The sequence below is a fragment of the Cryptotermes secundus genome, unplaced genomic scaffold (genome assembly GCF_002891405.2).
Source record: "Cryptotermes secundus unplaced genomic scaffold, Csec_1.0 scaffold56, whole genome shotgun sequence".
Lineage (NCBI taxonomy): Eukaryota > Metazoa > Arthropoda > Insecta > Blattodea > Kalotermitidae > Cryptotermes > Cryptotermes secundus.
The window spans coordinates 1,257,667-1,268,562 of record NW_019744407.1 but is presented as its reverse complement, the minus strand read 5'-3'; the positions used below and the strand labels follow the sequence as shown (position 1 = coordinate 1,268,562).

At 39.3% G+C, this 10,896-nt stretch overlaps 1 protein-coding gene across 2 annotated transcripts in view; it reads left to right on the top strand.

Annotated features, from left to right (window-relative positions):
• LOC111874645 (ralBP1-associated Eps domain-containing protein 1) overlaps window positions 1-10,896 on the top strand; it is a 57,781-nt gene that overhangs the window by 33,125 nt on the left and 13,760 nt on the right. For both annotated transcript variants that reach the window (XM_023870308.2, XM_023870309.2), the window contains exon 12: window positions 6,179-6,353. In XM_023870308.2, the coding sequence (XP_023726076.1) occupies window positions 6,179-6,353 (175 nt within the window). The remainder of the gene's footprint in view (window positions 1-6,178; window positions 6,354-10,896) is intronic.

Sequence of the window (10,896 nt, the reverse complement as noted above, 5' to 3'; positions counted from 1 at the left end):
GTTTGCGTGAGGCAATCCGAAAAAAACGCCCGGATTTGTGGAAAAACAATTCATGGCTTTTGCACCACGATAATGCACCTGCTCACACTTCGTTGCTTGTTCGTGAATTCTTGGCCAAAAACAATACTGTAACGATGCCCCAGCCTCCATATTCGCCAGACATGGCTCCGTGTGACTTTTTCCTATTTCCAAAAATAAAGAGAACCTTAAAGGGCCGTCGTTTTACAAGCATAGATGACATTAAAAGCGCATCGCTGAAAGAGCTAAAGGCTATCCCAAAAATCGAGTTTGAGAAGTGTTTCGATGATTGGAAGAAGCGCTGGCGTAAGTGCATAATATCGAATGGGGACTATTTTGAAGGCGACAACATTAATGTAGACGAATGAATAAATATTTTTTCCAAAATACGGAAATTCCCGTCATTTTTTGAACACACCTCGTACATCTCCATTTAGTAACCCATAAGTGACCTTCAGAGAGGAGCCATTTCAGCATCACTGACGTGCTGGGAAGACCCAGGAAGACTCAGCTAGCAATGAGCAGCTACAACATTGATATAATTGTTTATGTATTATACCCATGTGAGAAATATGAAGATTCTGGCCTTAATTTTGGGATGTTCAATCAAAATAGGAAGAAAACTGTTCATACACTCATAAATAAATTCAGAAGAAAACAGGCTCATTGTTGGAGAAAGGAAACCCAAATTCAGAATGCTAGATGTTGACTAAAGAGAAATTGAATGAAATTGGTGGTAGGCCTGGATTTTCCCAACGTAAATCCTTAGGTGCCATGCACAGGAGACCAAGGTTTAAAGTTTCGGATTTCAAGTTTGCTCTTTTTCTGTTACTATCTGAATGGTCTTTGTATGTGATTTTCTTGGCATGTAGGCTTGTTGACTGTGCTGTGGACCCAAACACATCCAGAAAGATTTGACCCAGGTAGATTTTTTTCTCTCCCACCAAAGTGGCTGAAAAATTTTCTGCAGGCTCTCAAATAACCTCTCTGTATTTTATCATAGACAAGAGATGGGAGGAAGAAATTCTCTGTGAACACTGAAATGAAGATAGTATCAACTTTTGAAGCTAAGGCTGACGAAATAAATGAACATTCAAAATGCAGGGGAATACTAACTACTAACACTATGGTACAAAGTTGAAAGTAATTATCTGTTATAGGGGTTGGTTAAGAAATTTCTTGCAGCTAACCACATGGTTCATCACTGTTCATCCAAGCCTACTGTTGGAATCACTTCCTTAGCCTCTTCAATGAAGTTCACATTTACACACTGTATTTGGGGTATCCATGTAATATCCTTCTATCTGTGCCTAGATTTCCCATGAAGTTCTCATATGATTTTGCAACCAACATATTTCATATATTTATATTAGATCAAAGCGTGCTGTGTTCCATACATGTATCATTTGTGGGTTAGTCTTAAAATAATGTGAAGAATTCTTCTTGTGCAGCTCCTCATTATGTCATTCTCATTTTTCTAATACTTCATTTGTGTGGAGTCCAAACTTTCTCCTCTGCACTTTATTCCTAGGCACTTGCAGTGCAGAAAATCATTGATTCAATATTTGAAATTCTCTTGAGTGTCTTCAGAGCTCTGTAGTGTGAGACTCATTCAAATGAAACCTGTATGGGGTTGTGTGTAGGCCGTTACAAATAATCCTTGTGGGTGCTGAGGCAGGCATCCCATTAATGCAGTAGTTGATGGATCTCTTCTTCAAAACACATCCTAGGGTCATGCTGGAACCACTTCACCGACACAGCCTTGACATCTGCATCTGGTATGAATCTTTGGTCCTTTGATGNGACGTGGATAAGTAAGCACCTGAAGATGGCATTATTATGCCGAAACATGTAGTGCTAGGGAGAGAAGGAGATAAATGAGTGTATGCACTGCAAGACGGATTAAATAAATCATGAACTTAAATCAGTGCAACAGGACGCTAAAATACAACCTTTGATGTTTTCCTGAGAGAGCCTAACATATGCAAGTCACATGGTGACAAGTCCAGGTTGTATGGTGCATGGTTCAGCACCTTCTAGTGCATGGAATGCAACATGTCCTGGACAGTGCAGGCCACATAGGGGTGGGTGTTGTGCAACACAGTGACATCCCTTGTAGCCGTGGTGGGATGCTTTCTCTTGACGGTGGCATGAAGATTACAGAGGGCATCAGAGTAGTGCTGCACAGTGATGCTGATGGTGAACTGAATGGCAGCGTGTTGATCCTGTTTGAACAGGCTCTGCACATAGCCACTGTTTCTCTTTGCTCTGATGCCCCCCCCCCACTGCACATGGTCAGTTGTTAGTGTGTTATGTATGGAGCTAGTGATTAACACCAACTGGCTGTTTTTGCTAGCAGCATTGCAAGCAAGTTTCATTTAAACAACACTTGTACTTAAACATGACAATGTAGTTACAGCAGTTATACCCAGAAAACATGAAGATCAATTAATATTTTTGAAATATATAACAAAATGTTCATCAATAATATGCATCCTGTTGTACATCTTAAACAAGGTACACAAAATCTATACAAAGGTTTGCAGTCTACACAACAATATTCTGTATTTAAAACAAAGTAGACACTATCGTATCAACATTTATGTTTATTGACACAACATGTTTCGACCCTTATACTGGGTCATCATCAGGCATACAATGATACCAGACTCAGTTGTTGAATTGCAAATATCAACACGGGGAGCAGTCCATACACATATCATCGTAAGAAAATCTAATATACATTAGTACTGTCGCGTGTTGCCTATGTAACACAACAAGTAAATTCACGCGGGTCTCGGATTTGGCAAATGTGTTTATTGGACCATCTCTTTTACATTTGCAACTTCACTATCACAGTTACTGCTTCTGCTGTAGTTGAAGCCAAACTGAAAACTGACTGGTCTCATCGAAGCTGGACTCTTATATAACGTGCACTCGGACTGTATAGAGCGCACCGTGTTCAAGGGTTCAGTTTCATCTGCTGGTAGTATTCGTTTCCATGGATAACCTTCCATTTCCTAGGAGGTGCATTTGTTGTTTCAGTGTTTCCTAGGCAACGCCCTGCTGGTATTCCGTTCCCAATGAAGTATACATGTTTATCACAGCCGTTGTCATGCAGCTGCCTCGAACAGTTCTTTGCTTAGGTTTGCTAGCGTTCTGATTCCAAGGCATTGCAGCGGGAACACTGGTCGTTGCCTAGGAAATCAACTCTGATCTCCTCAACTATTCTGACTTTCTGGCGGCACACCACAGCACCAAATAACAAGTTTAATAACATCAACTCACAAGCTTCTTATTATAATAATTAAAAAACTGTTACAGATCACTCCAAATAAACAACCTGTTGGGTGACATACAGAATAACGAGCATAAGCTCCACAAGACGATAGCAGGGTCAAGAACACATGACCTAACTTATGTGAGAAGATCCTGATACGCAGGTGCCCCACACTGTAGTCGCTTCTACCACCAGAAAATCGCATCAACACGTAGCAGTCACAAAGTCTTAAAGAGAGTGATTGCAAAATACTTTATTCTCAGTTTTATTACAATTTTAATTTTTATGTTTTAATCTTTAGTCTCTAATTTTTAAATTTTATTATCTGAATATTTAAAATTTTAACTGAAAGATTCAATTTATGCATTTAAAAACACTCAAGTGCACAATAAGGATCCTTATTGAAGAATTAGAAGCAATTTGTTAGATGCAATTCAACAACTGAGTCTGGTAGCATTGTATGCCGGATGATGACCCAGTATAAGGGTCGAAACATGTTGTGGCAATAAAAACAAATGTTGATATGATAGTGTCTACTTTGTTTTAAATACAGATTATTGTTTTGTAGACTGCATACCTTTGTATACATTTTGTGTACCTTGAAAATGTTCATCAATTTCCTGAAATTATCAAAGATAATGAGTAAATGTCTAAGTGACAAAATTTGACCTCAGTTGGGCTCTCTGTGGACTAAGTAAGACTCCCAAATGTATTGCTTCAGCAATGCTAATGTCAGTGCATTACTGTTGAGTTTTACCTGCCTGCTTGTATGTTAGTCTACCAAAACATTTTTAATGAATTACACCAAATAGAATAATGTGTGGTATTGAACACAGAAATATTCATGATGAAATTAGAAAATAGAGTCTTTTTCATACTGATTAAGCAATTTTGATTGACAATAAGTTGAAGTAATTTCATTGCTTAAAATTAGAACACCTGATCAGTTTAACCCATTGGCTCAGACTTGGAACATTCTTGTGTCCATCACATTCACCATTAAGTTAATTGTGTGATGCATTTTTGTACGTATCTGATATTTGATATTTCTGTGCAGAAAGCTCCTAGGTTTGACGAAAGATTGGCTAATTTTTGTCTTTTTAACTTTTCTCAGCATTCAATATGGGAGTGATAGATTATATATGTAATTAACTAGTCAATTTAAAAGAATCATATATATATATATATATAGTAAATACACTGACAGTGTAAAACGTGGACTCTTTTAGTCAGCATAATTTCTATAAATATTGTAAGGTATTAGCTCTGAATCTTTTCTAACATGAGCCCATGTAAAATCATTCAAGCAGAGGCACTGAACAATTTAAGAGAAGCAGCAATGAGTCTGACTTGTGTTTCAGAAGTACCTTGTTCATGTTTCAGCTAAGTCATGGATTAATGTGACAGGCATTTCATAATTGTCCTGTAAGTGAATACTGGATATGCCCTACAACTGCTTTCTGTTCCAGTTGTTTCAATTTATGCATATTTATTCATTTTTTCTTTCCGTTTGATGTTAAATAATCTCAACTAATGACAAGATATTGTAAAGTAATCTATGAGTCTGTCTCCAAGTTCATGAGATAAGAAAATTAATCTGTGTTTCACAGTGTAAGTGGCTGTCACATAAATATCAAACATTACAGGGTGTTTCATGACTTTAGGGCATAACTGCAGGAGGTGATTTCCTAGGTCTTTGTGATCAAAAAAGTTCATATAAACATGTGTCCGATTTTGGATGGTTACGGAGTTATGACTGTTTTAAACTCAGAATTGAAGGTAACGATTACTGACAATAAACGGAACAAAATAATAAACCAGCATAATACATGATACATTTAAAGTATGAATGTGAAGTTAACTTTGTGAAATTACCTTTAATTTGAATTGATTGGTGCTTAAAGCTGATTTTCGAAAATGCCACCGCCGGTTGCAACACAGGCTGCCGCTCGGTTGTGAACCGTGCGGGTAGCACGTAGCAGCTTCAGCTGGCTGTTTCGTATGTGGCCAGCGGCATCCAGAATGTGACCGAGCAAAGCATCTCGCGTTGCCACCTTCACATTGTAAACCAGTTCTTTCATCCATCCCCACACACAATAATCCAGTGGGCTTAAGCCTGGAGACCTGGCTGGCAGTTCTTTGCGTACTCTTATGTGGACTGCGGTGTACCATATGAACAGTGCCTCCTTCATTGACGCCTTCATTAACACCACGCTTGGCTGCAATACGAACGCCAGGAAGTCTACGGGTACCTCGCAATGCCTGGTAAACTCCAGTAAACACACTCTGGTCTGGTATTCTGCGATTCAGAAACCATTGCTGATATTCAGCTACGGCAAGAACTGAGTTACCGTCAGCTAAATCATATCTGCATACTCCTCAAATGCAAATGTAAATGGCATCATGAACGTAACAGACGCACCGAGATGAGAACTGTTCTGAACACCAGTAGCTGCCACACTAGCCGTGGCCAGACATACCAACCCACCACGCCTTAGGTACCTCTCAAGTGTCGAGAAAACGAGAACGCTCTGTCTGTAGCTGGCTAAAAATAGTGACCCGCCAGATGATAGACACAGTTCACACGAGGTCATGTACAGGAATCAAAAAACGGTCATAACTCCATAACCATCCAAAATCGGACACATGTTTATATGCACTTTTTTGATCACAAAGACCTAGGAAATCTCCTCCTGCAGTTATTCCCTAAAGTTGTGAAACACCCTGCATTTGTTCTCATGAGAAAGTATTTCTTTCTGTGCTGAGATTTACAAGGAAATACTATAAAATAATTCATCCAGCTATTACAGAACACTTATTCGGTTTATGTATTTTCCTCTTTTTCTGAATTGATATATACAAGGAAACTTTTTCTTTCAGACCTCACCAAAAAAGCTGATTGGTCAGCGTAGTGAGGGTGATGTGCTGTCTTTGGTAGGGGATCAGGCAGGTTTTGCAGATTTTGCTCAATTTGTCCAGGAGGAGGAAAGTTGTGTAGATGGTGGCCAACCCAGAAGACATGGTGCCTTTGAGGTTTACAGGAAACCTGTGTCTAGTAAGATAACATTTTTAGTGTATGCACATTATAGCCACTGCAGTCAATATATCATTTCTCTTCTTTCACATTATGCAGAAATTGAGATAGAAATATGTTGTAATTGTGCATGAATATAAATATGGGAATCTAGTAATCCAGAACTAATGTGTGATCTCCTGTGCCATAGTTGAGTTTGAGGCCATTGAGTTCATGGCAGTTTCTGCATGTCATTCACAACCCTCAGTCAGTACTTTGTCAGTATCCGAGTACCTGGCCTCCACTATAATGTAAACCCCTCATTTTGATGTGGATCCTGTATCTGCCTCATTCAGCATCAGTAGTGGATTTCTTCCACAAGAATAAAAAATATATGTTTCACATGTCAGCAGTAATGGGGTGATAGCTGTAGAACCATGATGTGAGCAGATCCAGTAATGCCTCAATGAATGAATGCATAAGGGATGGGCCATTATAATCTAGCCCTTGCACTGCGACCTTCAATGATCTATTTATCCAGTGATGAAACTTAACAAAAATCTTCATCAGATATATATTGACACATGGCTTAGTGACTATAGATGGTGTTTGGATTGGTAATTTGAGCCACTGAATGCTTACCGATCATTACTACAAGTAATTAAAGTGCTATTGGTAATTCACTGTCAGTCACTCATGGAACTGAGCCCTCCTTGAGAAGTGACCAATTGTGCAGCCACTAAAGAATTTCCCAACATTTTATGGAACTGAAAGGTTCATTACTGTGTTCACAAGAGCCCTCCACTGGTGCCTCTTCTGAGCCAGATCAGTTCCATCCTATCTCTCTAAGATCCATTTTAATATTGTCCACCCACCTATGTCTTGGTCTTTCCTTGTGGCTTTCCCACCAATATCCTATATGCATTCCTCTTCCCCATTCATGTTACATGCCCTGCCCATCGCATCCTTCTTGACTTGATCATTCTAATAATACTTGGGAAAGAATGCAAGTTGCAGTTTTCTCCAACCTCCTGTCACTTCATTTCTCTTCAATCCAAACACCCTCACTCTGTGTTCCTCCCTTACTGTCAGAGACCAAGTTTCACACCCATACAGAACCACAGGCAAAATTATAGTTTGTTATATTCTAATTTTTATGTTTCTAGACAGCAGATGAAAAGACAAAAGGTTCTGGACTGAATGGTGTAAGCATTACCTGAGTTCAGTCTTTTCTACATTTCCTCCTGAATCGGGTTTTGATTTGTTATAGTCGTTCCCAAATATCTGAACTGTGCACATTTTCAAAACGTCTATTAGCTGTCTTTATGTCATGATTTTGCCCTGCATTTTGGTGACAAGACACAAACATATTCTTAGTTTTCTGTGTGTTTACTTCTCGACCAACCTCCTTACTAGCTTCAATTATAGTTTCTGTGTTTCTCTTTATGGTATCTATTTTATCACCCAGTAGATTCACATCATCGGCATAGACCAACAGTTGATGTGTCCCATTTAATTTCAGTCCCACCTGGTTTTGCTGGACCTTCCTAATGCCATATTCTAAAGCAAAGTTGAAAAGCAGTGGCGATAAAACATCTCCTTGTTTTAGACCATTCTGAATAGGAAAATTACCAGACAAATGTTTACCACACATTTCATTTTAACACATTTTAATCAGCCTGACCCGTTTCATGGGTATCCCATACTCTAACAGAATATTGTCCAGTACTTCCCTCCTAACTGGATCATAGGCTTTCTTGAAGTCTAAGAATAGCTGATGCACAGTCTCATTATTGGTAATTCACACACTGTAGAATTCACTACAACATGCACTAAGTCTCCTCAGTCTGCTGTATCTTCACCTGTTGTCACCTGGTAATCATCATTCTGGTACACAAGTAACAGGATAAGACAGTCATCAAAATTGATCAGAATTTTTGTCAGTAACTTATTTTATGTACATATGACTTAATAGCATTCTTTACACAAATTCATGTGCATCACGAGCAAGTAAAATTAACCTTAGTTCTTGCAACTAACACAAAATGAGTTTTGGCTGAGAATGACATTATATAGCTTGACAAGTATTAAAATGTTATCATAGTATCAGTATCAATGCCATAAAATGGTGTAGCAGTTACCTACAACCATGATATGTACACAACTCAATAAGAAAACATTCAAATAGTCCACACAGTAGTCATTATGTACAATAAAATAACATTAAGTAAACCATATTAACAAGCGGCCTCCGTAGTCTAGAGGTAACGTTCCCACCTCATGACTCGTAGTACGTGGGTTCAAATACCCGGCAGAGGTCGTCGAATTTTTAAGGGCGGAAAAATTCAGGGAACAAGTCCTCCAGGAGGGACTTTAAGCCGTGGGTCTGGTGTCGTAGCTTTACGGCACGTAAAAGAACCTCATATCTCCAAAGGAGGTCACTGAGCCAAATTAACGGACGTTTCCCGCCCAACAGCAGTCTCTAATACCTCTGGTAGATGGGGGAAGCATTATAGATACCTCTCAGCTAGTAGAGCCGGTCTCGCTGGCTGGGCGGGACTGATGGTAAGCACCAGTACTGGTAGGATATAGAGACTGGTAGAAATCATAGAGGGAAGCACAGTGGACCAATACAGGTCTCAGTGCATGGGGAAACCCACCCTCTCCAATAACTAACTAAACCATATTAACACATGGAGAATGAAAAGTTATATTTAAATCGAAGAAAATATTCAGTATGTACATACAACAAAGCTATCTGTAAGAGACAATATTAACTTTATAGATATCTCTGGCAAGAAGGAATGAATTACATGATTAAGGCTATAGTCTTCTGGTTTGTGACACCATGTAGTCTTACAGGCAGTTACCACTGATTTGGAGTTACCTGTTGTCTCTAGTTTCTCTGTCATAACAATGGTGTCAGAAGCTTCCTCCAAAACATTGGTTACTGCCTATGAGATCACATAGTACCACACCCTAAAAGACATCCAACTTTTCACCACCATGAAAATCTCAAATCTCATGTATTTATACAGGGTTAGCCTAAAAGAAATAGACAGTTTAAATGACTCATGTTCGTGAAACTTACACACGCAGGTCTAAAAAGTCGACAAGACGTGCAAGTTTAGAACTTCAAGTTCCACAAATGACTGTGTGGAATATCTTGCGTAAACGCATATGAATGTTCTCTTACCAGTTGCAATTATTGCCGAACATCACTGAAAACGACAAAATCCTCCGTCACTCATTCTGTATGGACACGCAGCAGTGGAATGAAGGAAGTAATGATTTCCTTAACACATAAAGGACCGGTCGCATGATATCATGCTTTTCACCTTTAAACGTGGCAGACCGGTCGCATGATATCATGATTTTAGGACACGTAATGTTGCAACACACTATACCTTGCTCTCTTGCCACACAGCTGCATGACTGCTGGGTATTAAGACTCCGGAATGTCTGCTTAGTATTCAGTAACATGACCTCGCTGTTATCTTAACCCATTCCAAAGGAATTGTCGGTCTTCAAGCTGTTTGTAACAGCCAGTAAGTTAGTAGTGGAATATGGATCAAGGATGAATTCTTCTCCGATGAGCTAGCTTACGTGCCTTGTGAGATGCGTAGTTATGGTGAGTCAGACAGTGGCAGTGACAGGGGACAACAAAGAATTGTGGCCACAGAGAGTAAAAGTGACAGTAGCTCCGACGAAAATGCAGGTAGTAAGATTGCAGGGACAGCAAAAAATCTAAAAAAAAATCACAAAAATTTAAACCCTGATTCAAAATTGAAATACAAAGCATTTCTGATGAATGTGGCAAAGGCCTGGGCTGCAGATCAGATGGTGGCTGCAGAACCAGAGTCAGACACAGACTTAGTGTGACTGGGCCCATCAACTCCCACCCCACACAGGCCTCATGTGGACCCCCCAGGGCGACTCTCGGGTGATATGCGGAAACATACCCTCGTGAAAATTGTGAAGAGTGAACATTCCAAGGGGAAGCATCCTTCTAGGCAATGCCATGTTTGCACAGTTGAAAAAAAGAGGAGTATGACTGTCTACGTTGCAAGATCTGTGTAATGTCACTTCACAAAGGGGAATGTTTCCAGAAATATCACACTCTGAAGCACTTCTAGGAGCACTGGTAAGTGTTCTCCAAAAATTTTAGTTCATAAAATTAATTAGGAGATTTTATATTAATTTTTAAAGTGAACAGTGCACAAGTTAGGATAGTAGGTTTAATAATGCTAGTCCCCAGGGTGATTTAAATATTTAAATTGCTGGTCCGCGATGTGTTAACTGGCTAGTTTTTGGTGACGAATCAATGTTCCGCATTAGTGGTACGATGAACAAACACAACGTTCGTATATGGGGAACTGAAAACCCAAGAGCTGTAGTAGAGCATATGAGGGATTCACCTAAAGTGCACGTTTTTTGTGCTGTATCCCATAAAAAGGTAAAATAAAAATGTAAAATTCAGGGCGTACTTTTCAAACCATATAAGTATCTTGGCTATGCTATTAAATCTCTTCTTTCTCTAAAACTTTGAAAGTGTCTATTTCGTTTTGGCTAACTCTGTATAACT